Raw genomic sequence first — 27,442 nt, 5'->3', positions numbered from 1 at the left:
TGGCCCAGTAGAAGCCATGTACTCTGCCCACTGAATCATTGTTGTATCTTGCCAGGAGAGATTGTGTTTGTGGGAATTGTAGCATTGTAGAGTTGGAAGGGACCCAAAGGGGCGACCCCCCCCTGTGATTCTTTCCTTGATGGGGGATTATAAGGGTGGGAAAAGATTATGGTTCCCCCAAGCCATGCTTCCAGTGGAGGAAGGTTTATTACTGTTATTGTTGCAGAGCTAAAGATCCAGGTTGTTTGTGTAGCTGTGCTACGGCTTTCTTGGCTGCTTGCTTGTGCCTGTGTTTTGTGGGGGTCACTTGTGAAATATATCACACCCCCTGGGGTAGGGTGGGTGTGGGAGGAGGCTGGGAAAGTGTCCTCAGCTTTGGCTGTATTTCTTGGTTGAAATATGTCCCATTTGCACCTTCGGCTCTCTAGTTAAGTTGCCGCTTGGTGCATGTATTTTGCATTGAAAAAGCAAAGAGACTGCTGCTTGGCTCAGAATTCATCATAGCGAGCATATTTGTTTTTGTTGTGGTTTAATTTTTGAGGAAAGCTTCTTGTCATCTTTTATGTCTGCAAAGGCTGGTTTGTAGGCAGCAGCTGCGGATATGGAGGTGAAATTGCAAAAAGCCCGAAAGAGGTTTGCAATGGGATGAAGTAGCCTGTTTTATTTGCTCAATTCTGCGTCTGCCCCTATCCCATAGTGATGCCCCAAATCAGCCGCGTCAGGCAGCCTCTGTAAATAGATGGAGAAGCATCCTGTTCTCACAGTGGCTAACCAGATGCCCCAATTAGGAAGCCCACAAGCAGGACCTGAGTACAACAGCACCCACCCACCCACCCCCTCCCGTGATTCCCAGCAACTGGGATTCAAAAGTGTTAGGGAATTTTATAAGGGGGGGGGCACCCAAACGAGGCTTCATTTGGGAATCAAGATTGGCACAAATGCCCTCAATGGGACCCCGTCTGATCCTACAACACCACTCTAGTATCGCACCAACATGAACCCCTCAAGATCAAGCCCTGTGTAATAAACCATATTTCTTTATGAATGAATACCGTGTATCTGTATTTCTAATATGAAACCCCCTTTTGCGACTGTGGCCAAGGGCTCTCAGGGATGCAGGGAACAGCCATAATCCTTTAAGCGAGAGGTCACGTAGCCAGGGTGGTGCTTCTCTGCATATCCATAATGCATTCAGGTACCATCTCCTGCCATTCCTGACCCTCAAAGCCAGAGGCAATACACATACCTGGACCCATTGTTTTTCCCCTCCAGGTACTCAAGGATCCCCTCCCAGATACTTACTGGTACTTGCTTATCAATGTCCTGGGACATTGCATTGTTACCTTATGTTAATCCTCTTTACCTCCTGTTTACCTGTATGCTAATGCCCCTTGCACCTTCCCCTTTTCTGATGTTTTTTTACCCTGTCACAAGTGATATATGTATGATGCTTTCGATGTGCATTATGGGATGGTGGTGGGAACTTTTAAAAGTTATTGCAGCCCTGTTCACAGTGTTCAGTCTGACATTGAACCTGCTGTGCAGTAATAAACCTTGCTGTTTGCTCCGGATCGTGGCTGGACTCCTTCCTTTTATACTCCGCAACGACCACAGGCCCTTGCCTGATGAGCTGGGTGGCTGAGTATTCTCACACCCAGAATTTTGCCCTAACAAAAAGCATCGCTGCCTCTGACCGTGGAGGCAGAGCAGAGCCACTGACAACCTACTCCATGAATTTATCCCATCCTCTTTTAAAGTTGGTGACCCTCACTGCCGCCAGTGGGAGGGAGTTCCCTAGTTTAAGTATGTGCCCCATAGAGAAGTCCTGTCTTTTTACCTGTCCTGAAACTTCCAACATTCAGCTTCATTGGATGTCCATGAATTCTGGTGTGATGGGAGAGGGAGAAAACCTTTTCCCTCTCCACTTTCTCGGTGCCCTGCATCCTTTTACACACCTCTAGCATGTCCCTTCTTCCTTGGCTTTAAAGGCAAAACCTTCAAATATTGTCACCCTTTTGGGCATTGCACCCCAGAACTGTCTGCCATACCACTGGAGCTCTTTGGGGTGCTTGTTTTGGGTGCACACCAGTATTTCTTTTTAAAAAATGAAGCTTCAGAGGAACTGTTTTTTGTTCTTATTGCTTTTGCACTATTGTCCCCCCCCCCACCGCCCCGCAGCAAGGATGGGGCTGTGGGGAGTGCCCAAAAGGCTTGCTTAAGACTCCCCGGGGTATGCATGAATGCTGGCAGAGGGCAGAAGTGATGGTTGGAGCATTTAGTTCCTTGCAGGCAGCTTGGAAATTCTCTGCAAGGTCAAAGTTCTCAAGACCCTTGCTGATGCCAGTTAACCTTTGACCTCCCCCCTCCCCTGAAAAAACCCTGCTCCTTTCGGTGGAAGCTTGGCAGTACTATGAGGTATTTAAACACCCATCCAAACCTTTATTCTGTCATTCTCAAGATCGATCTATCGATAGATACAGTGGTACCTCGGTTTAAGTACACAATTGGTTCCGGAAGTCTGTACTTAACCTGAAGCGAAATTTCCCATTGAAAGTAATGGAAAGTAGATTAAACAATTCCAGACGGGTCCGCAGAGTACTTAACCTGAAGCGTATTTAACCTGAAGCGAACTTTCCCATTGAAAGTAATGGAAAGTGGATTAATCCATTCCAGACAGGTCCGTGGAGTACTTAAACTGAAAGCACTCAAACCGAAGCGTACTTAAACTGAGGTATGACTGTAGATAGATTGATAGATAGATAGATAGATAGATATGAAAAGATATTGGATCTGCATTATTATGACAAACTATAAACTATAAACTGTTAAGTATAAAAGGAAATAATAATAATTATTAATAATATGAATCTTGCTTATACAGGTTCAGGCCATTTCATATATGGATATTTATATATCAACACACACGCTGTACATTGGCATCATATTTTCATAGCTGTAACAAACTTTTCTTTAGGTTGGTGGTACTCTTAATTTTATTAACAGGAGGGAATATTCCACACTTTGTGTTTTATAGAGCAAGTGTGAGGATTCCAGTCTCTTTGCAAATTTTGTAGTTTCAAGTGTCTCGATTTACTTAGCTCAGTAAATAGGTCTCCCTCCAGTGTGAATATCCTTGTTTTTATATTCTGCGATGTATGTCAGTGAGAAGGTTGCTGTTTTCTGTTGCATTCAAATCGTTGTTGATTACCCTTTAAATGTGAATTTCAAACTTGTTTAGGGTTTTGTTGTTGTTGTTTTGCAGTTTTAATGTTTTGATGATTTGCATTTCTGGGTGAGATCCTGCTTGTGGAGCAAACTTCCTGCTTGTGCAAACAGGGTGTCTCCTACTTCTTCCACCCCCTACCCCCGCCCAGAAAACCTGGAGGGTTTTGGAACCCATCAGATTTTTGGGCTGGAGCTCGCCTTAAATGTTCTAATGCCCTCCTGGATCAGTGATCTTGGTGGGGTGTGTGTGTGTGTTTACTTTCTCATTAATGTAACATCAAAATTGCAAAAAGACACACAAAAACCCCAATGAATGTTACGAAACGTTTTAAAGGAGCAATACAGAGGTTGCGTTTCCAAATAAAGGTAGAGCAGATAATGGAGAAAGATAAAAGCAGAAAAACACACCAGGAAAGCCAAATTTTGCAAGTTGGTTGTATTCAGCACGTAAGAAATGCAATTCCACAAAACAGTGCAGAGATTTCTGAGGTTTTCCTCACTCTTAGAAGCACTTAACTTGAGAGTTCTTATCTCTGCAGTAGTCTGAGTCCACATATTCTTGGGCAGCGATATGAGCCCTAAATTCTCTTTCTGGGGCAAATTTTGTTTTCACACTTTGTTTTGTAATTTTATACTGAATGAATGTGTGTGTGTGTGTGCGCTCGCATAATAATTCTTAAACATGCTCTGCACAAATCCTTTCTGAGCATAAAAGTGCCTCCAGCTTTTAGCTTGCAGGGCCAGGGGGTGGGATTTGTGCCCCCCACCTGCAATGTGTGACAGTGAGAAGGGCCACAAGGATGGGATGCATCTCTCCTCTCCTTCCACCATGTGGCAAATTGCTTTGAATGTAGATTACATGCTGCTTTCACGCCTGGTGTGGTAATGCTTTCCTGGGGCTTGAATTTCCCAGACTCTGTTGACCCTTATTTTTTTCTGTGGGGGTGGGAAACCGTTTTTGCCCACAGCTGCGTTTGCACTTAACTCCCCATCCCACCGGTGCACACACAGCCTTTTGGGGAGGGTCCCCGTAGCTCAGTGGAGTTGCACGCTTTTCCCACCCTGGAGTCATTTCCAGTTCTGAAAAGATCTTGGGTTGCTGGGCTGGGAATAGTTTCTGTCTGTCACTCCGCCTGGGACCCCTGAGAGAGCAGCTGTCAGTCAGGGTGGCCACAATGCTCAGATAGACCAATGGTGTGACTCAATATGCCATGGTTATTATGATATTTAGAACCCGCCTTTGGCCAGCTGCAGGAACCCCTTCCGAAACACATTTTTAAAAGGCTGTAGATCAGAATGCAGAACCAGCGAGATTAACAGCAAAAGATTATAGAGACCAAAATGAGGAAAAATTCCTTGAGGGCTGGAGACCTTTTATGAATCTTTAAAGAGCTTAGTTTAGTTAATTATTATTACTATTAATTGTTATTAATGTTTTGTTTATTTTGTAATCAATGCATTATTCTGTTTATTGAATTTTTTTGTATCATAAAAATTTGAATAAAGTTTTTTTTTAAAAAAAAATCCAAGTCATGCCACAAAAAAAGAGAAAATAATATTTAAAGAGCTACTACAGCGAGATGAAAACATGAGCAGGACTTGAAATATGAGTGACGGCATTCATTATTAAGATAAATAGGTTAAAATGGATGTGTGGAATAGCATGTGTGAAATATGTAGCATTCAAGGGTGATAAGGAAACCATGGAAGGGGAGGACGGGAAGTCAATGCATAAAAAATAAATTTAGGTCTGTGTTAAAAATTTGCAAAGCTTTTTTTTTTGGTGAAAATATAAGGCCAAAATCAGCAAAAAAAACCCCTTCTTCCTAGGGAACTCTGGGAATTGTAGCTCTGCAAGTGGGTCTCCTAACAACGCTCAGCACCCTTAACAAACTCCAGCTCCCAGAATCCTCTGGGGGAAGAAACCATGACTTTTGAAGTGTCATCATAGTTCTTTAATCTTATGGTGTGAATGTGACCTGTTTCCCCACACCCACACCCAGGGGGGTGGCGGTTAACCCTTTCCCTTCCCAGGTGCAGCCTTGATAAAGAAATCCTCTCCGCCCCTTGCCTCCCCCTCCCCCACAGCTGCCTCTGTTTTGGGTCTTTGCCCCTCAGCTTGTCCTTCTCCCTCCAGGTGATCCAGCAGGCTTTGCACCGCCAGCCCAACACAGCCGCACAATACCTGCAGCAGATGTATGCCGCCCAGCAGCAGCACCTCATGCTTCAGACGGCAGCCCTGCAGCAGCAGCACCTCAGCAGCACCCAGCTCCAGAGCTTGGCTGCCGTCCAGCAGGTAGGCCTCTAGGGCCAGGGGGAGAGGGCTGGAGGGAGGGACTCCTGCCCCAAGTGGAGTCCTCTGGGCAAGGAAGGTGGTGGTGGTGTTGTTTTAAGGGAGGTCTATTAAATGCATAATAATTAAATTAACCAGGCGCTGGGCTAGACAACCCTTGGGGTCCAATTCCAACTCTACAATTCTTTGATTAATTGCATAATAGCAAAGGGTCCCTCCAGACTGGCGAGTTGTTTTTCTTTCAGCATGTATTTGATGCATGTAATGGACACCAGGAAGTCGCCTTTGTTTTTGTTATCTTCATGAGATTTTAAAAAATCGTTATCTTATCAGCTGGCACTGTTACAGGTGCCACGTAGAGTTCCGCATTTGTAAGAAATCTATCTCTTAGTGTGGTGGCACCCACACTTTGGAACTCCCTGCCTATTAACCTCAGGCAGGTGCCTTTGCCATCCTCTTTTAGGCACCTGCAAAAAAACATTTTTGTTTAGCCAGGCCTGTTCAGGTATATAGAAGCTGACATGTGCTTTAATCTATTTTTTAGTTTATCTTTGATTTTAACCATTCTTCAAATTTATTACATATCTGTTTTCGAGGTTGGTTTTGTTCATAATTTTATTGTTTCATACTTTCTTTGAACTACTTTGTGGTTCTTACGATTGAGCAGCATATACATTTTATGAAATGGAAACAAATAACTTTTTTTAAATGCAAGAATAGTACAGTGGTACCTCGGGTTACAGACGCTTCAGGTTACAGACTCCGCTAACCCAGAAGTAGTACCTCGGGTTAAGAACTTTACTTCAGGATGAGAACAGAAATCGTGTGGCGGTGGTGGTGGTGTGGCAGCAGTGGGAGGCCCCATTAGCTAAAGTGGTACCTCAGGTTAAGAACAGTTTCAGGTTAAGAATGGACCTCCGGAATGAATTAAGTTCTTAAACAGAGTTACCACCATACATGAGGAGTGGATCATTTATACTGGATCGTTCACACATCCGCATTGCCATTCTTATTAGTAACAATAGTAATTTCATTTGTCAGTTCCTTTGTGCAACAAAAGGTCTCAAAGCGCGTTGGCAAAATAAGGTACAACATGTCATTTCTTTTCATTAAGATTTTTTAAAATTTCTTTTTATAATGTCTCCAAAATCGACACAAACAGGAGGGGAGAGGGCTCTTGCACTTGTGGTCCTGCTTGTAGATTTCACATCGGGGCATCTGTTGGTTCAGGATCCTGGACTAGATGTGCCCCCTTTGGTCTGATCCAGCAGGCTCTCTCCTTACATTCTGACCCTGGGAATGTCCCGGGTTCAAGCCTTGGTATAGGGCTGGGAACGCCCCACACCAGAAAACCTGGAGAGCCTCTGCCGACCGGTGAAGTAAATGGGCAAATGTTCCTATCATAGAGTCATCTAGTCCAACCCCCTGCATTGCAGGAATCACAGCTATATGGATTCAGTATGTCTGACTTCTGCTTAATTCCCCCTCCGCCTGCCCTTCCAGGCAAGTCTGGCAGCCAACAGGCAGAATACCTCGTCCAGCAACAATGGGCCCACGCAGACCCCGCCTCAGCAGTCCACGGTAAGCCTTGAGTCTGCCCCTCTCTCTGCAGGGCTGCTGTGGGGTTTCCGTTGCCCCATGGAGCTGGGGCATCTTGGGGCCTGATGCACTCCACTCTTGCTGGTGCTCCATGCCGTCGTCCAGATTCACTCCACCACTTTCTGTCTTCCCTCTCCTCCCCCCCACCACCCCAGATAAACCTGGCGACATCCCCTGCGGCTGCCCAGCTGATCAACCGGGCCCAGGGCGTGAACTCGGCAGCCGCCTCTGGCATAGCCCAGCAAGCCGTACTCCTGGGCAACGCCAGCAGCCCCACCCTGACCGCCAGCCAGGCCCAGATGTACCTGCGGGCTCAGATGGTAAGTTGGCAAAGCACCTTGAATCCCCTGTTTGTGCCAGCTGGGAACCTCCAGGGGAGCTGACTGACAGCCTATTGAGAGATGGCATGTGCCTTCTGGTATAGGCTCTGGGCAGGGCAGAGCATCCCGGTGGTGCTGAGACAATCTTGCCCTTTTGGGTACCACCCTGGCGGTTCCTCTGCCCATTCTACACCAGCCTGAGCATTTTTTATTTATTTAATAGAATTACACACCACCTGTCGGTTGAAAAAAGAAATGCCCTCAAAAGCGATTTACAATGGGAATAAAAAAAGAAAAAGAAAATGATCAGTAGGAAACAGTTCTTGAAAACGTTCAAAAGATAAAAGCAACAATAAACAAAAAACAGATTAAACCTCGCATCCACATTTCTGGGGAGGCTTGCCGAAACAAAATTGTTTTTAGTAGGCGCCGGATAGAGTACAACGAAGGTGCCTGGCTGACATCAATAGGCAGGGAGTTCCAGAGGGGTAGGGTTTTGTCTCTAAAATATGGCTTCCTTACAAATGTGTGGGTATTATGGGGCACATGTAACAGTGCCAGCACCGCAGATTGAAGCAGGAGTAAGGCAACCTCGCAGGTAAACTGGTCCCAGGTTAAGGGCTTTATATATACTAATAGTAACACCTTGAACTTTGCCTGGTAGCAAATTGGCAACCAGTGTAGATTTCAGAGTAGGGTTGTTATATGCTGACAAGGCCTCACTCCTGTCAGCAATTGTGCTGCAGCATTCTGCACCAAATGCAGCTTCCAGATCTAGCGCAAGAGAAGGCCCACATGGTGTGCAATGCAGTAATTCAGGTTTTCCCGCAGTTTTGATGTGGTGGTGGTATGGAGAAGGTGGTGGAGGGCGTCGGAATTGGTTCTGAGTGTCGCGAGAGCATGGTTTGCAGTGGAGCCCATTCAGAAGTTCTCATGCACAGACTGTGGCTCCCTTCACATGGCAGTTTATTCCATTTCCCCAAATTTCCCCTAGCAGTTAATTTCTGTGATACATAGTGAGTTTTCACATAAGGGCAAGTTTAGCTCTTAGTTCAGTGTAATTTGCTTCCGGGGAATTATTTTTTTCAAGTAACACAGAAATGAGTGCTAAGCTTGCATTATATTCCACCATATTTCTTGAAGAGGCTCAGATATAACGCAGAAATTAACAGTTGGGGAAATGCTCTAAAAATTGAATAAACTGTGGTTTGAATTTGGACAGTGAGCCTCTATTTTTGGATGTGGAACATGCACACACTAGGGTTTTTTTTAAAACCTAGTCAGTACACTCCACTTTTGGTATATATATATATATATATATTTAAATATGGTCACACTTTGGTAATGGACAAAACTATGACCTTTCTAGTTACCCTTGCAAATGTGTTACCTTGCGAACTGTTGCAGTATATGCTTTCCTCTTCCCCTTACAGTCTACTCCAGGAGAAATTCCCCCCTCCTGTGTCTTACTGAAGCAGCTAATAGTCTTTTGCTGTTTTTGCTTCCTTTCCTGGGTGAGGTGGCATCTTGGTTTGTAAACTTAAGAAACACTGTGCATCCCAAATGCACAACTCAGATGGTCCGTGAAAAATCTGTTCCTGATTTTAAATGGGCTCCATTGCATCACCTTCCTGGGAAAATATAAGAAAAAAGCATATGCGTTTTGAATCCCTATTCTTCATTTCTGTTGATACGTTTGGCGTAACCTTGGAAAGAATGCTCCAAAGTTCAGAAGCAACCACTTTATTTATACGGTACATAAAATGAAAGTATTATGCACAAAAATATCACAGGAGTTTACAACAGTAGTACCTAAAAACCATACAATGAGAGCCATATTAAAAAGTTGAAATCGGAAGTCAGCTATTATGGAAAGATGTATTCTTAACTGCCTGCATCGACCTGATGGAATAGAAAAGTATTCAGCAGGCGTTTACAAGTTGAAGCAGAAGGCGCTTGCTGAATCTCCAGTGGCAGGCAGTTCCATAGGACTGGGCTGGTGACACTAAAGGCTCAGTTTCTCATGGTTGTCAAACGAGCCTCGTGGAATCAGGGAACGGCCAACAATGCTCCTGCAGATGATCTCGGTGATCTAGCTGGGATAGAAGGTTTTGGGTGATCCCTGAGGTACCCTGGACCTAAGTTGTAAATTAAGACAAGGACCTTGAACCTGGCTCAGAAGCGGACAGGCAGCCAGTGCAGATGCTTCAACAACGGTGCCATGTGTTGTTGGCAAGATGCCTCCATCAGCAATCTGGCTGCCGCATTCTGCACCAGCTGGAGCTTCTGAACCCAAGCCCAAGGGCAGCCCCACATAGACTGCATTGCAGTAATCCAGCCTCAAAGTCCCCAAAGCATGGAGTCGTTGAGCATGCTCCTTGGTGCATCCCTCCCCTCCGTCCCGCATGGTTGTGGTTTCCTGGGGCTGCTCCCCCCCACCCCACCCCCACCCTGTGATCTCTCTGCTGGGACGGCAACGGGTGATGTATAAGGGGACCCGTTTCCTGTGATTTCCAGGCTCAGCAGAGTAACCTTGTGCAAGTAGCTAGGAGCCTAGGCCGTGCTCTCCCTCTCTCCCCGCAGCTCATCTTCACGCCCACGGCCACGGTTGCTGCGGTGCAGCCTGAGGGGGCCACCACCACCCAGCCACCCACCACCACAGCTCAGGTAAGAACCGGGAGGACGAGGGTCTGGGTGTGTGTCTGCGGTTTTAGCAGGAAGAAAGAAGGGCAGGGAAGCCAAAGCTCACTGTTTTAAGGCGCATGATTTGCATGCACAAGGTCTCAGGTTCAACCCCCAGCTTTTGGGAGAGAGCCCCTCCAGGTGTAAAACCTTGGGGCGCTGCTGCCGGTTGGTGTAGACAGTACTGTAGGCTCTGTGGGTGGACCAGGCTTCTGCGGCTGACCTCTGTCTGTTCTTCTCCCATCTTGTTGCAGGTACAAAACTCATCTCTCCGCACCCAGCAGGCAGCCGCTCAGGGGCTGGCTCCCTCCCTGAGCCAGCAGCTCCCCACATTGGCCATGAAGCCCACCCCGAGCAACAGCAGCCACTCCACCTCCTCTCCGGCATCTCAGGGCAAGGCGGCTGGGCAGGCTCCCGGCGGCAAGGCGGGCGTCTCCGAACACGCCCCGGAGCATCTTAGGAAAGGAGAGGGGGGTGGCGGAGGTGGCAGCAGCAGCAGCGGGGGAGCTGGGAATCTGGACGGGCGGGGCGGCTCCACAAACCGGACGGTGACCTCCTCCACGACTCACCCGCTGATTGCCCCAGGTGAGGCACTGGCCCTGTCTCCGCTGAACTGGGCCACGAGGCCATGGGGGGCGGGGCGGCAGAGCAAAGTTGGGGATGTGGAGTAGCAGAAGGGGGTTGTTGGCTGTCCCCTTGCCCTGCTTCTGCGGCTGGGGGATCTTTTTGAGAACCACACCCGAACAAGGGGTGAGTGAGAAATCATCTAGAGTTGACTCTTTAAAAAACAACAACACACACACCAACAATTTCATAAATACCAAAACATACCGGTATTTTTCTTTGTTTTTTCCTGACTCCCCCTCCTGTTTTCCATTGTGTTTTTAATTTCTCCCCCCTGCTGCATCCTACATTCTCTCATGGTTATGCCATAACCACCATAAAATAAACTCTTAATTCCTACTGTGGCTCATAGTTCGAATCCTGCTCGCAAATTCATCATCGTTGTTGTGTAGTCGTTTAGTCGTGTCCGACTCTTCGTGACCCCATGGACAATAGCACGCCAGGCACTCCTGTCTTCCAATACTGTAATATTTCTTTTTTCTTTATTCTTTTTTTAAATTTTCTTTTAATTTCATGCCAAGTTTTTTCATAATACTGTAATATTTCTTAAGCCGACTCTTAAGGCAGCTTTTGCCAGCCTGGATACCTTCCAGATGTTTTGGGTGGCAACGGATGGGAGTTGTCGCCCAAAACACCTGGATGGGGTGCAGGTTGGCAAAGGCTGTTCCAAGGAACCTGGTGACTACTTCTTGCACTTATTAGTAACTGGCTGATGATTACATTAATATATTTTTCAGAATCCCGTGTGAGGTAGCTCAGTCGGTAGAGCATGATGTTTGGTGGGACTTTATATTGTACTGTATACCACAAATGCAGAAACACAGGACTCCCCTCTCCACAGGACAATGAGAAATCGGGGTTTCCAAACAGTCTTAAGTACTTTACTAACCTAATATTAAGTGGATATATCACACTGTTTTTCTTTTTCTTATTCTGTTATTTTTATTCATTTATTTTTATTTCACAGAAGCAAATCAAATGGATTGATACTGGGGTTTTTTATATACCAATTTGTTTGATTTACTCCAGTAAAAATAAAACTGATGGCTTGAGAAAATTGGGTCCACAGTAACCTACGATTAACCTATTATTATTACAACAACAACAACAACAACAACAACAACAACAACAACAACAACAACAACAACAACAACATAATATGGATTTATGGGGAAATCAGCATTTTCTTTTGGTAGTGTTTTGGAACGACAGGTTCTGTTAGAATGTCCAACCCAATGCTGCTTTCAACCTGCTGATACAGTATTTCTTTGTGTTATCTATCTTTGGCTTATTTTGATGATGATGATTTAAAGGGCATATGGAGTGGCATTAGTTAACTGGCTCCTTTCTCCCCTCCAGCGTATTCCCAGCTACAGACCCACCAGCTGTTGCAACAGCAGAAGCCAATCCAGCACCAATTTGTGATCCAGCAGCAACATCCGCATCAACCCCTCCAGCCCAGGCCTCCGCAGCTGCAGGTCCCCCCTCCGCCGACCCCCAGCCTCGGGGCGCCCCCCAGCCTGCAAGCCCAAGGGCCCTTGCAGAACCAGCCCCCCGCTACCGGCCTGCCAGCCTGCCAGGCCCCCAGCCAGCACAAGCCCGCTGCCAGTCAGCCCTTGCAGCAGCACACCCCACATCCCCCTGGACCCCCAGCACTGGGGGCCCAGAGGCTGGAAAGTGGCTCCCCAGCCAGACCCGCCGGCTGCCCTAACCATTCTGGCCAGCGCAAGTTCCAGCATGCCTCGGCCGTCATCCTGCAACTGCAGCCAGCTGTTGGGACGGTGAGTTGGGCCTGGGGGGGCATTTATTTTGGGGTGAGGACTGGGGCAGAGGGGTGGAACTGGATCCTTTCCCCCCTCCCCCCGGCCTTTCCTCCCAAGGCAGGCTACCTTGGGCAGGTGGGCAGGGCCACGCACCTGTCCATCACCCTTATGAGGTCAGGTGATGACTCAAAAGGGGATTGTCTTTTGGGGACCCTCTTGCAAGTGGATTTGATACAAGCTGCTTGCAAACAGGCTTCGAAGTGATGGCGAGCTGCTTTGCACGTAGGACGGGTGACTGTGGTTTGGGCAATGGCCCCATGGACCAAATGCAGAACTCTTGTCGGGGCTGTTCAAGCCTCTGGGCTAGAAGTTCCCCCCACCCTTGCCCTCAGCGCATTGCGAATTACACAAAAACGTCCCAGAGCAAGGCAAATATTTTCAGTTTGTTGGGCAAACCCTGACTCCTTTAGCTTTGGGTTTTCTCCCTGACTTCAGAAAGCCACATGGATGTTTGTTTTGATAGTGGAGCCTCCACATACACGGGCAGTCTACCTCTGAATACCAGATGATGGGGGAACAACAACTGGAAGCCTGTGGGCTTCCCCGTTTAGGCATCTGGTTGGCCACTGTGAAAACAGAATGCAGGACGTAGGCCCTTTTTGGCCCTGCTCCAGTAGGGCTGTTCTTGGTTTTATTTATTTATTTTTACATATTAGGAACCCACTTAATGAGGCCATGAAAGCAGTGTGTGGCAAAGGAATATAATACAGTACCCTCCCCCCCAAAAAAGGAAGTTATAAAAACAATTAAATCATTCCTATAGTTATAATTCACCTTTCATAAATGACTGGGTTATGCCTGCAGATAGACCTCTGCAGCAGGGCAAGCAGGGGCCTCTTATTTCCCCCTGCTCTTGATGTTTTCCTCCCTGCTCTTGATGTTTTCCTCCCTCGTTTCTCTCGTCCTTCCTCCGCAGCCGCCACTCAGCAACCAGGAGAATTCCAGGAAAGACCCGTTTCCTGCAGAGAAGCCCCCGGCAGAGTCACGGGTTGCCCAGCCCCTACTCCCACCCCAGGGCGCCTTGACGACGCCACCCCTGGCGGCCCCTCCTGAGCAGCAGGCCTCTGAGGGCACTGGGACCACCCCGTCTCACGGTAAGGGGTCCTCTTTTGGGAAGGAAAATGTGCTGCCTGGTGTGTGTGTGTGTGTGTATCTGTATCTTTGCAGCCCTTCCTCTCCTGCAGGGTTGCTTTAAAAGGAACTAGAGAGCTGTGTTTCTTTAGTGCAATCTCCAGCGGGAGGAAGGAGAAGGTTGTCAAACTCTACTTGCCTCTGCCTGCTGCAGCAATGCTTCTGAATCCCAAGGAGTACTTCTGAATAGGCACTCCGGGGCAGAGTGGTGCTCATAGCTGTCAAGTTTTCCCTTTTCTCGCGAGGAAGCCTATTCAGCATAAGGGAATTTCCCTTTTAAAAAAAGGGAGAACTTGACAGCTATGGTGGCGCTGTATGTTCCTATCTGTTGTTGTGGGGTTATGACAAATCGTGGGCAGTTTGCAATGATGGCTCCAAGGGAGCCTCTGTGTTCAGGAGCAGTCTATCTCTGAGTACCAGTTGCAGAGAATCAAGCAGTGGGGGAAGCACGCTGTTTGTTGGCTGCAGTAGAAAGTGGTATCCTGGATGAGACAAAGCCCTCTTTGTCTGATCTTTTTTAAAGGAAAGGTGAATTCTACAAGCTGAATTAATTGATATGTATTCTGTACGTGGCTTGGCTTAACGTCGTTCTTATGATTTGGTTGATTGGGAAAGGGGCACAGTGCAAGAGAGCTCCCCAAACCCTCGTATTTTCTTCCCGTGCCAGAAAGTGTTGGAAACCCTACTTGCCCCCAGCTACTGAATTTTTTCCCTTTTAGAGTTTTATTGTTGCTCAGGGACTAGAAACTTGCCCTAAATTCTGGAAGTGCATGGACGGTATGGAATCCTTAGGGAGATACCACCTAGAACATCTATGCCTTCTTTAGTTGTGGATGATGGGAGTTGTAGTCAAAAACATCAGGAAGGCAACAGGTTGATTTCCACAGAGATGGCTGGAGCTCTTTTCTCAGACAATCTTGATATTCAGCTTCCCTTTTGAAAGAGCAAGTTTCTAGTCCCCTGGCTATGGAAATGTGCTCACAAATGTGCGGGTGGCATTTTGTGCAATATTGGAAGATGGTTGTTGTTGTGGAAAGGGGAGCTGAGCTGATGATCCAGGGGCCGTTTTTTTTAGTGTTCTGAGAGACATGTTTTCCATTCCCCCACCCCACCCGAACATGCACATTCATGAAAAATAAGCCGTAAAAATTGAAATTTCCTTAGCTTGCCCCATCTGGTTCTCCCAGGAGAACTGGTTTAGGCTTCCCGAGGGGACCTGGAGACCCAATCTCATGAGGAGTTGATTGTATTTAGCCTGGAGAATTTTGAAATGTGACATGATGGAGCCATATTTAAATATCTGAAGGGCCACCTGTCAGGGATTCTTTAGCTGTGATTCCTGCATTGCAGGGGGTTGCGCTAGATGACCCTTTGGGATTCCTTCCTACTCTGAGATTCTAAGGCTATTGTCTTCCAACCCTGGCAGGGCTGCTTTTATGTCCCCCTCGGCATGGGCTTGTTTTGGAGAAGGGAAAATGTTTGTTCTCTCCCCGCCTCCCTCCATCATCTTTGCATAGTAGTACTCAATCCCTGCCTGCTTTTTGTCCCAGTTCCATGGGGCGGGGAGGGTTCGATTGCCCCCTCCTTTTTTTGTTTGCACTCTTGGGAAGCTGGAGGGAGGCCCTTGCCGCCTGCCTGCTGCACAGACAAAAGGCACTGCAGCTGGATCTTTGACCTGGCTGCACAGTCCCTTCAATCAAGTTAAATGGAGCAAACCTTTTCTCCTTTGGGGAAGGGGAGCCCCACATCTGCATTTGGGCCAAGGGAGAGGAGGGGGTGCTCGGATATCCCCCCCCTTGAGGGAACAATGGCCAGCTCCTGCTGCTCCCCTCTCCTCTGCAGACCCTTTGTGGGGTGGGGGGTGGGCCACACAAGCACACACCTGCTTTTTCTCCCTCCCCCCAGCTGCTCATGCAAAAATCATTCTCGCTCTCAATCACTCTCACTGCTTCCTTTTTCTTTTTGTCCAGTGCTGACAAAACAATGGAAAGTGGAAACTAGATAGATAGAGCCAGCACGCATTCCCCAGGTGCCAGTGGCATCCTGATATTAGTTGAATGAGAAGCTGAATTTTCATGGCTGCCAAGACTCCCCCTCCCCCAATACCTAGAGAGCAAGTGTAGTGGTTAGTGTGCTGGATTCTAAGACCAGGGAGAGCAGAGGTTTGGATCCCCACTCCGCCACAAGGCTTACTAAGTCACCTTGCGCCAAGCAATATATCAATCTTGCCTACCTTACAGGGTTGTTGTGAGGAGAAAAGGGGGAGGGAGCTGATAATCAGATATCTAATCTAATATTCTTTGCTCAGAGTTTGTTATTTTAACCCATGTGTGTGGCTGTACTCCTCCTCTGTGCCCATGTTATAGTTTTGTTGTTCATCTTTTAATTTCCATTTGTTGTTATAGCGGTTCCATTTTATACAAATTATAAAATGAAAATTTCAAAAATGAATTTTTTCCCTTTACTAATATCACAATGCCTGTGATCCCATAAAATGTATACATTGCTAGATTGCTTTTTTGAAAACAACAGCCCAAAGTGGTATTCAAATACATTATGAAGAGAAATGAAATCTTTCCGCCCCCAAAAGAGGGCAAGTTGGTACACCACCTTGGAGGAAAAGTGAGCTATACTGTATATGTAATGGGAAAAAATGTAAAATCTGGAGAGCCCCCCGTTCCCGCTCTCTGGGGCATCTTGCCATCCGTTGTTGGGAACTGGAGACTGGGTTGCTCCTCCCGCGGCTGCCGCTCAGCCCTCCTTCCCCCGCCCCCCCCCTCCGGAGGCTGCGGCCTCGGCCCTTCCCTGCCGCCGAGGCGCGCTCGGGGAGGCGGAGGCTCTGGGCGCAGCCAATCCTGGGAAACAGGAGGCGGAGGCTGGCCGGCAGCTGCTGCCTCTGCTGCCCCCGCTCCCTCCTCTCCACCCTCGGCGGGCGGCATTGTTTGCGCTTCCCCTTCCCCGGCCAGCCCGGGCGCGGCGAGAGCGCGGCCCGAGCCAGCGAGTCAGGAAGGAAGGCCCGGCGGGCGCAGCGGCGCGCGTTTTGGCACGCGCCCAGGGCGCACGAAGCAGGGGACCCTTTTGGCACCGCCGCGCGCGCCTCCCTCTCCCGGGACGAACAGGTGCTCAGCGCAGCCGAGGCAGAGCGCGACTCTGCCCGCTTTGTTCCGGCCTCTTCCCCCCACCCCACCCCACTCCCGATGCTGCGTGGCGGGAGCCCGGAGGCTGCCTCGGCCTGCCGCCGTGCCCGGCTGCCCTCGCCACGGTAAGGGCTCCGGCGGGGACGCGGGGCCTTTGTTCCTTCACCCTCCGATGGGACTTGGAGTTGCTGCTGTTGCGCTTGAGACTCAGGTTAGCGGCGGGCGGGTGGGGGTGGAGACTTCTCTGTTTGTTTGTTTGTTTGTTTGTTTGTTTGTTTGTTTGTTTGTTATTAACGATATTTCTCCCATCCACGGTTGCCAAGTCCAAAAAAGTGGGACTGGTCCCCAAAGGGAAACACTCAGCGGGAGCGATTGGGGGTTTCCTTTTTTGGATCGGTGTTTGTGTGTGTCAAAAATAGATAATAGACCTTTGTGCCCGGGTTGGTGGTGGAGAGGGGCTGTTGTCAAAGTGACGGGTAAGTAGGGTGTTGTTTGTAATTGCTTGGCTGTGCAGGGTTTAGAGGCAAAGAAAGAGGCGTTCCCTCAACTCCCTTCTAAAAATTATGGGGGTAATTTTTGATTTTTATTTATCATAAGCATTGTTTTTCTGGAGTGTAAGGCTTGGGGGTCAGCGCCATTGATCAGTTGATTGCATTTATGCCCGATCTTCTCCTCCAAGGAGTTCAAGGTGGCATGCAGGGTGCTTCTTCTCTTTGTTTTAACCTCACAACAACCCTATGACCTCTGCCCCACACTACTCATGGGCCTCCTAGTAAAGCTGTCTAGAATCGTGCAATTAACTATTACAGCTCAGTAGAACCTCCATATCCAGGGGCAGTCTATTTGACAGCCCGTGGGGATGTGACCTTCTTCTCTTGCTGCCTTGGATGACTTCCAGGATCATCCAGTGTGGTTAGAAAGGTGAACTCAGTCCTATTTGAGTGGGGTTGAGGTTGGGCACTGGAATAATCCGGAGGCAGGAAGGCATGGTAGAAAATAAAGCCGGATGCCATCATGTTGGGAAAATACCCGTAAGTCTGGACAAATCTTTTCTCCCCTTCTGAAATTCAGCTCTCAAATGATGCAAAACGAATTCAATCTATATTGCTTCGCCATCAACCTGTGTGTTGCATCTCTGTTTTTAAATAAAAGTGGGTTAAGCATGGGTTTGAGGAATCTTTGTAGCCGCTGCTGCCACCCTGCCCTCCCCCCCCCCCAGGCTTGCAGTTTGCATCATGATTACTCAGGGGTAAGCCCCACTGAACTTCTTGAATCAGATCTGGCTGTATGGCTAAGCCACGGGGTACTTAAACTGCACATTAATCCCACTGATTCCCAAGGGGACTTAGGGCTGGCCTGTCAAGTTAGACGAAGCATGCACGAGCTCCTGTTTTGTGGTTGAGGGTTGGAGCTGATTTCAGCCAGTTGGGGATGGGTCCTAATTTTGGGGAGACTGGAGGCTGAGGGCAGCAGCAGAGCCAAAGCTGGGCGCAAGCTGCCCAAGAAACATGTGCAGGGGGTGGGCTCTCAGCTCAGCTCTCCTGAGTTGTGGAGTCTAGCACTGCCTCTGCCGATCCACAAGACATTTACAATGCAATCCTGCATGTGTTTTCTTGGAAGCAAGTCCTGTTGAGTTTAGTGGAGTTTGCTCCCAGGATTCCAGTGTCGAGTGAGTTGAATCCCCTAAATTTACTTCTCCATTGCAGGGCTGGGAGATCTGTGGAAAACTGCCGTGGTCCATCTAGCTCCATATTGTCTGCACCGATTGGCAGCAATGGGTCTTCATGGTTTCAGGCAGGAGTCTCTCCCAGTTCTACCTGGAGGTGCCATTAAATTGGGACCTTCTGCATACAAGGCAATGTTCTACCACTAAGCTACATGCATGTACCTGTGCTGGACACACACCCAACCCCCACCATCCCTGACTATTGAGCATGCTGGTCAGGTTCCCCTTGTTCGGCTGGATGTTTAATGCAATGTTAGCTGCTTTGGAGTACAAGTGGGCCTTTGGTGGTTCACTGATAGTTGTTGTTGTTGTTGATGATGATGATGTTGTTGTTTAAAAAAAGCTCAAAGTAGTTTGCAAACAGGAAAGGTTTCGGTTAGTTGACTTGTTAAATGCTCCCAAACAACAGTTGCATCCTCTGAAGCACAGTTGGATCGCAAAAAAGAATATTGCTTATAAATATTTCAATCGAGCTATGTTTTCCCTCACTGCAGCCATAAAATTGGTTAGCTGTTGTTGTGAAACCAAGCAACTTTAAAAATAAAAATAAAAAAATGAAATGAATTATTGCACTTTCCAGAAATGTTTGATTAGGTAAATTTATGTAATTTGGCTGAATACCTCTTCCCATTGACTTTTATTAACAGCCAGTTAGCTGTTTGTTTGTTTTTTAAAAAGCAGAAGTAAGGCAGACGGTGGCAAATCTTCGAAAACAAAAGGCGCTTTTGCTGACGAGGCAGCAAGCTGATTGGGAAGGGTGCAGTTGCTCAGTGGTTAGAGCACCTGCTCTCCCTGCAGAAGGTCCCAGGTTCAATCCCCAATGGTGATATCTTCAGTTAGGACAGGGAAAGATTTTAATGCCTGAAATCCCAGAGAGCTGCTGTTAGTCAATGCCTGCAATACTGAGCTAGATGGACTGGTGGTCTGGCTCAGTTCCCTAAGTCCAGTTATCATTTGTGCCAGTGTTTTGCGGAAACTTTTGCAATAGTTCACCTTATTCAAACTGGAGTGGATTCAAACTGGAGTGCATATTGAAAAAATAAGAAGGCCGTTAATAATAAAGTTGATCCAATCACTGGTCCCTCTAGCCCACAAGTGAATGATGTGTAGTCCTCCATAGGATGTTTTTGTTAAGCCTCCAGCTAGCACGCCCACCCCTGACTCTATAGCCTGTGGGGTTTTAGTTTCATTTTAGATGTACAGTGATACCTCTCCTTATGAATAACTCTACTTACGAATGTTTATACTTACGAACAGAGCTCCGTCCGCCATCTTGGATGCGGTTTAGATAGGATTTTTTTTTACTTACGACTTTTTAGATAGGGTTGCTTACGAATTTTTTCTCCCAATGCATTCCTATGGGATTCGACTTCCAATTTTTTTCGACTTACGAATGTGCGTTCGGAACGCATTCAATTCGTAAGTAGAGGCACCACTGTATTGTTTTTATATTCCTAACTCTCTGGTTATTTTATGCATGAACCTCCTTGAGATGGAGGTTTGGAAGGCGATTTATAAATTAATGGTAATAATGATGAGCCTTGACTTTTTTGCCATGCTGGGCAAGCCGGACGGGAGTTGTAGTTCAGCCAACGAGTGGTGGAAGGCCACAGGTTAGGCAGAAGAAACCTGGCTATCAAGGTTGCCTAATGATGTTTGCACCTCTGTTTTGTTTTTTGTTTTTAAATAATGTATTCATAGGTGCAGCTTGGCTCACTTCCTTGAGCCATGCAAGTGGGCTATGGGTAAAATGGGGCCACAGAGAAACCAGGGGCGGGGATATGGCATGCCCCCTCAGTAATAAAGTACAAAAAGAAAAGAAACTTGCTTCCTCCTCTGCAAATGCTGTGACCGAGCATGCTCAGTAGCTGCAGAATGTTGGAAAAGAGAGGCAGGAGTGGGATTCACTGATTCTGCAGGGAGGAATGACTGGATGGAACCCAGAAATGGAGCACTCCTGTTCAGAAGGGGTTGGCTACGCTGCCATACTCCCATGGCAAATGAGCTGTGCTTTCTAAACAAAGCAGCTGCTTAAAAGAGCTTGTGATAACAGCACTTCAGCTGGGTACCATCTCCAAGGACACTTCCCTGGAGTGGCTGGTGCATGACTCATTTCTCATGCAGCAGGTTAGCAACCAGAGGCCCCCTGGCTGAAAGGGGACCCTAAGTTGCCAACCTCGGCTGAGAACAGGCAAAGGATTAAAAAAAAAACCTTCTGCACCTGCTGTCACCGAAACTTGGGAAGCTGCCTTTTATTATGAGTCAGGCCACTGGTTCGCCCAGCTCAGTATTACCAGCGCTGACTGGCAGGGTTTTTGGGCAACAGACCTACATGGAGGCGCCAGGAATTGCACCTTAGACCTTCGATGTGCAAAGCAGGTGCTCTGCCAGTGAGCTACAGCCCTTCCCTTAAAATCAAGCCACGATTCTAGTCCTCATGGTTCTGATTTGAGGGCTAGTTTAAATAGGAACAAAAAAAGCTTCCTTGTACCAGGTCAGACCATTGGTCCATCCAGCTCACAGCCGTCTACAGTGACTAGCAGCAGTGCTCTAACCTGGAGGGGTCCCTCCTAGCCCTACTTTGAGAGGCTGGGGATTGAACCCAGGACTCTGTGCATTCAAATCATTGAGTTGTGGTCCCACCCCCCACCCCCACCCCGGTCTCTGTTATTCCCCTGCCTCGTGTTTTATCTCCAGTACAAAGGATATTTGAACATCGCCGTTTTATGGATGCATGAAATGAATGCATTTCAGTACAGTACAAAGATAGGGGTTTTGCTTTAATCTTTGGGATTACAGGCATTGTGGTAGGATATTAGTGATTGGGGGGGGGCAAATATTTTTAAGTTTCATTTTATAATGTGTATATAAAGCAGAACATTGATAACAACAGGTGAAAATTAGAAGATGAAAAAAAAAGCTGTGAAAGAGGCACACAGAATGAGTACAGTTGCACATGGGTTAAAATAACAAGTAAGGAATATTAGTGTTATTTAATTATCAAGTGTGGTTCCAGATTGGCCAGGCTTGTGACAAGGGTTGTTTTGAAAACAATGGTTCTGCTGTAATAAAAGAATGCTAAATTATATGAAATGAGTCCAGAGGGTTCTAGCGCCCGGAGGTTCTAGTCCAGGGGTCAGCAAACTTTTTCAGCAGGGGGCCGGTCCACTGTCCCTCAGACCTTGTGGGGGGGGGGGCAGACTATATTTTGAAAAATAATAATAATGAACAAATTCCTATGCCCCACAAATAACCCAGAGGTGCATTTTAAATAAAAGGACACATTCTACTCATGTAAAAATATGCTGATTTCCGGACCGCCTGCGGGCCAGATTCAGAAGGTGATTGGGCCGCATCCGACCCCCGGGCCTTAGTTTGGGGACCCCTGTTCTAGTCCTTGCTGAAATCTCAAATTACGTGCAGTTTTCTGCATTATAGCTGTACAGTAATTGTTTGCATTCGTGGTGCGCCTAAGTGGAAAGAGGAAGACAAATGTCAGATCGCAGAAGGGACATGTGAAAGTAAGCTGCTTTCTGTTTTTGGCGAAAGGGGAGGGGCATGGAGATTATTTGGCACATGAGTAGGACAGCCTGAGTTTCCAAAGCCTGGGTTGAGTGAGGAGGTTTTAAAATAGCCCCGTGGAATGGAATTCTCCTTCTGGTGGCCTGGATGGTGCTGGCAGCTCCCTTCCGTGCAGGAAAATTCCAGCCAGGGTTTCTTTGCCACCCGTTTCCTGTGGCAGAAGAAGAGAGCTCTTCTCAGCCCTGAAGCTGTGCCTGATGCATCTCCCCACCCCCCACCCCACCAGCCATGCGCCTCCCCTCCCCTATGAGGGAGGAGCAGCTTTCTTGGAGCGACTGGCTGGCCTCCCAGCAAGCTGGCTGGCATGGAGACGAGAGCTTTCCAGAGGTCTGCCCATCCTACTGGCTGCCCCCTTGTTGCAGATCCTGTGGGAGTGAGCCGGCAAGAAGACCTGATGCCATTGCTTAGGGGGTTGGGAGAAACCCAACTTTGAGCCCCTTGTTCAATGCCCTGGAGCCTGCCTGCTCTCTCTCCTGAGCTTCTCCTCTTCCTCCAGCAGCTGCTGTCTTCCCCACCTGCCTCTCTTGCGTGTTCATGCGCCCCCATGCGCCATTTGCCTGCTCTGCACTGTTTTCCCGATCCTGCTTGCGCAGCTGGGAAAGAGGCGTTTGGGCGCTCTCTGGAGAGGCGCTCCAGTTTCACACTGTCAGGTGGTTCCCATGCCTGTTCCCATTATGAAATTGGTGTGTGTAGAGAGAGTGGACTGTTGCTCCTCTCTTCCCCCCCCCCTCTAACCCTTGTAAGGATCAGTGGCGTGTGCTTTGTGATTGATTGGCAGGAGCTCCGGAACAGACAGAAGGCGGCGCTCTTCCGTGCTGTGCATTGTTCACTTGTGGGACATAGGAAGCTGCCATATGTGAGAGTAGGACCGTTGTGACCCATTTATCTCGGCATTGTGTGCACTGACTGGACTGGCAGTGGCTCTTTGGGTTTTCAGGAGATTCCCAGTCGTACTTGCAGATGCCGTTTGGGAATGGAACTTGGAGAAAGCAGCTGCTCCTTCCCCTACCAAAAAATGGCCAGGGCCACATTTTGACAGTTCTGAATAAATGGCTGATTTAAACTCGGAAACCGCAGTATATGAAGCTCAGTCCATCGGGGTCCATCTAGCTCAGTAGTTGCGACACTGACTGGCAGCAGCTCTCCAGGATTTCAGGCAGGGAAAAATTTGTTGGCCCAAACCGGAGGTTGCAAGGAATGACCCTGGGACCTTCTTTATGCAACATGTCTCCTCGACCACTGAGCAGAGGCCCTTCCCTTAAAAATAAAGCAAGTTTCTAGTCCTCATTTTTCTGAATAAAGGACTGTTCTAAGTGGGAAGAGGCCTTCTACTGAGTCACACCTTTGGTCATCTAGATCAGGGTTACCCAAACTTGGGTTTTTGAGACTACAGTTAATTCTCATCATCTCTGATTACTGGTCCTGCTAGCTAGGGATGATGGGAGTTGTAGTCCAAAAAAAAGCTGGAGACTCAAGTTTGGGAAACCCTGATATAGATCAGTATTGCCTGCATGGGTTAGCAGCAGCTCTCCATACATTCAGGCAAGGGTCTCTTCCAGATATAGCTGGAGACACCCCTGGCATCTTCTGCAGGCAAAAGATCTACAGGCAAAACAGGTGTCACAGCCTTTTCTAAAAGGGGCATCAGGCCAGTTCTTTGAAGCCTACCAGCTGCAACCCAATTTTCACTTCCTAGTGCATCACCGAGGGCCTTAGTTTGGGGAAGCCTGGTCTACACAGACTGGCAGCTATAGCTCTCCAGGGTTTCAGGCAGGCTTCTGTCTCAGTGCTACCTGGGAGATGCTGCCATTGGGGAATGACCACGGGACCTTTTGCTCTTTTGCTCTTTTGTTACGGTCCTTTTCTTACAACATAATCCAGGGTTCTAGTCCTCATGGTGTTGAACAAATAGCTGATTTAAACAGGAGCATAGGAAGCATGCCTTGTGCCGAGTCAGAACACTGGCTCCTGCCAACCAAATCTCTTATCAGAAGCTAACAAAGCATTCTGGACCTCAAGTAGAACCCCCCAATTAAAATGAGGCCGGTTTGAGTTTTGCCACTGTGGTACCATTTGACACCCCTGCTTATCTGCCAGCGGCTGGATTGTATGCCGTCAGAAGTGGCTGTGTTCCCCCTTTGTTGGGTCTCGGTGCGGCAACTCCCAGCATGCCTTGCTTTGAATCCTTGGCGCCGCGTGCGAAGCACATCCTCCAGGGTGGTTAATATTTAATGTGGTGCTGGCTGGGCGAACGGACCGCAGACTAGGAAATAGAGAGAAAGAGAGAGAGAGAGATGCAAATCCCAGGGTCTCTGAGGAGGCGGCATTGAAAAGGGGTCTGGAGAGGGAGGTGGGGAAGAAATGGTTTTGTCTCTCAGCTGCGCCTCAGCAGCCAAGGATTATGGACCCTCTTGTGTGGGGGTGCTGGCGGGGGGTGGGGTGGGGCTGGCGGCTGTGGTGTGCCGAGTGCTTTGGCACTCCAAATGATGTCATCCCGGCAAAGCTGCGACTCTGGTCATCCCCGAAATCAAAGTTGACACGCAGATTAAAAACAGGGGCCCCAGATTCTGCTTCAAGAGAGAGAGAGAGAGAGAAATAGCATAAAACTGAGCGTTCCTTGTTCATTTTATGGCTCGGTTTTGTGTATTCTGCTCTTGCCCCTCTTGGGAGGGGCAGCAAGTTACGTGGGACAGTTTCCAGCAGCCGTTAGGATCTTTTTAAAAGAAGGGGGGGGAATTAAGTGCTGGAGGGGTGGAGCTGGCTTCTGTTCATTGTTCCACTTTCTGTATTTCTCACGTAAAAAGCCTTGGCCTGTGGGTGGTTGCGGTTCGGATTCTGGTAGCATATTTGGACATGAAAAAGGAGATGTAGAGAAGATTGGAGTGGGGAAGCAAAGTGATACAGGAGGGGAATAACCACAGGGAAACATTTTTTTCCCCTCAGCACAACAATGCGTTGACATAAGGATTCTCAAAACATTCAGGAGTCCAGGCTCCATGTGCTTCCAGTGTGTAAAGTAGCCCTGCTCTTTGCCAGTTGCCTGTTGGTTGTTTGAGAGCGGCATGCGATCGTGCCGGAGTTTGCAGATCATAGAATCGTAGGATTGTAGAGTCGGAAGGGACTCCAAGGTTTTTCTAGTCAAGCCCCCTGCAATGATGTGTTGTGCAGGCCCGTAGGCTAGAGCAGTTTGTGGGTTGCTCGTTTTGTCCTCACAGTCCCCGGGATCCAGCCACTTCCTGCCACATTCAGCCACTTCAAAACTTTAATGCGGCCTTCCCGAGCCTCCTCTCCCCCCCCCACCCACCGTGTTTTGGACTACAACTCCCATCTTCCTGTGCTGGCTGAGGCTGATGGGAGTTGTAGTCCAAAGCATCTGGAGGGCTGGGAGTTCAGTGGGGGGGGGGCTCTTCCGTACCTTCAGCAAGGAGCCCTTCTCAGATAGAACTTACCTGCCAAAGAATTTCTCTGTGTTAAAGAAGATTCTGGGGCATCAGTGGACACCCAGTTTGTGCAAGACATCAGCCTAGTCTGGGCGGCATTGTGATTAACTGTGATTCCTGTGTTGCGGGAAGTTGGGTTTGATGGCTCCTGGGGTCCCTTCCAACTTGATCATGCTGTCGGTAATAGCATCACTTATCAGTTTTTCATTTCTTCAACAGACCGTGTGTGTGTGTGTGTGTGTGTGTGTGTGTGTGCGCGTGTATGTCGTAAGGGATTCTTGGAAACCCGTCCAGTTTTGCAGTCAGCCTAATGCTTTGCTGAAGGGTATAATAATAATAATAATAATAATAATAATAATAATAATAATAATAATAAATAATTTTTTATTTATACCCCTCTCTCCCCAGCCAAGGCCGGGCTCAGAGAGGCTAACACCAAATCTAAAACAACTACCTGTAGTTAAAATACAATTCAACAATTCAGTAGTTACAGTACTGAGTTTTTGTGTGTCCTTCCCTTAGTGGAGGAGGGTGGAGTGTTGATCTTTAATTTGGTGCAGTGTTGCAAAGGGACTTGTACATCCCTCCCCCCAAAAATTCTCAGTGCAAAGCTTAATTTGCTGGAATTAATGCAGCAAAGGTCCATGGATTCGTATTTTAGAATAAATAAATCACCACTTTTCACCTTTCAAACTTTGCAGCTCTTTTTTTTCTTGGGTGGGGAGTGATGGGGAGCATTTAAGCCAGCAGTGCGATACATAAATGAAAACCTTTTAGCTACAAATTAAAACTAGCATAATATCCCAGTTGGATAAAAGGGTCTTCACCACAAGTGTCTACTTGCTGGCTTTTAAAACTTGTTTAAAATGTATTTTTGGGGGGAGGGGGGTAAGCGGGTGTTAAAACTTTTAAAAATTATCTTATGTGAGATGGTGGTTTAGAAGGCAATGGATAAATTAATTGTAAAACAGTCCTTCCCTCCTAGTATCTGATTGTAGTCAGTCTGGGCTAGACCCCACCCACCCACCCACTGAATCCTTTCTACAGTCGCAGAATTATTGCATTTTGATGGGGTGCACTTGTAATGTCCAATTCTCAGGGCTCCCCACCCCCAGTGCTTAGACTCCGAAGTGGTTTCAGAGTCTGGGAAGGGCTGTACGAACAGGCACCTGTTGACAGAATGAGGAAAGCAGAGTGGGCACCTATGCCAGGCAGGGTCCTTGTCTTAGCGCCTGCCCCCTGCATGGCTCTAAGTTGTTAGCAGTTTTGGGAGTATTGGAGGAGAGCGTGAATCCACCCCCCAAACCCCCACTCCACAAATCATTTTGCAAATTGCAGAGGAATAATTTTAAGAAGGGCAGTAGCATATTTCTCTTCTATCATGGTTGCTAGGGGATGCATTATGGAAATGTGGGCTTTTTTGGCATATTGTTATATTCTCTGTTGTGTTGCTGTTTTGTCACGTCGTTATGAAATCGCTTTTGCCCTTAGCATCCCTGTTTCCTTTCTCCGCGAGCCGCTTTGAGTGTGGCTCCCCCCCCCAGAAAAGCGCCATGCGCATAAAATTGCAACCGCAGCAGCTCTCTGGTGCGGCCCCCTCCAGAATCTGGCGTGAGGGACTGGAGGTGGCGAACTCCCTAGAGGAAGTATTTGTAGAAGTCTGGGACGGAAAGTATAGGAATCGTGGCCGAGAGTGGATTGTATGTAGTTCGGCCGCTCACCTCCCGCATGCCACACACAAGTCTTTCCCAGGCTCCTGTGCCGATTGGAAAGAGGAGGGCATGAATTTAAAGCCAGGGATCTGAGAGCGTCAGAGTTGGCGTCCCCCTGCCTGGGGCACGCTGGGTCCTCTGTGCCAGT

The 27,442-nt window shown here is 47.9% G+C and overlaps 1 protein-coding gene across 6 annotated transcripts in view; it reads left to right on the top strand.

Annotated features, from left to right (window-relative positions):
- The window catches only part of PHC2 (polyhomeotic homolog 2), a 55,651-nt gene that overhangs the window by 21,308 nt on the left and 6,901 nt on the right, over positions 1–27,442 (top strand). For 3 of the 6 annotated variants that reach the window (XM_088671794.1, XM_088671791.1, XM_088671793.1), the window contains exons 3-9: positions 5,363–5,521; positions 7,022–7,099; positions 7,273–7,437; positions 9,955–10,104; positions 10,374–10,704; positions 12,103–12,524; positions 13,483–13,660. In XM_088671794.1, coding sequence (XP_088527920.1) covers positions 5,363–5,521; positions 7,022–7,099; positions 7,273–7,437; positions 9,955–10,104; positions 10,374–10,704; positions 12,103–12,524; positions 13,483–13,660 — 1,483 coding nt within the window. Of the gene's footprint in view, positions 1–5,362; positions 5,522–7,021; positions 7,100–7,272; positions 7,438–9,954; positions 10,105–10,373; positions 10,705–12,102; positions 12,525–13,482; positions 13,661–16,562; positions 17,046–27,442 lie in introns of those variants that run through there. The other 3 variants (XM_088671795.1, XM_088671792.1, XM_088671796.1) reach the window with 2 other exon arrangements.

This window comes from Zootoca vivipara, chromosome 6, assembly GCF_965207765.1.
Source record: "Zootoca vivipara chromosome 6, rZooViv2.hap1.1, whole genome shotgun sequence".
Lineage (NCBI taxonomy): Eukaryota > Metazoa > Chordata > Lepidosauria > Squamata > Lacertidae > Zootoca > Zootoca vivipara.
This window is presented reverse-complemented; position numbering and strand designations above follow the sequence as displayed.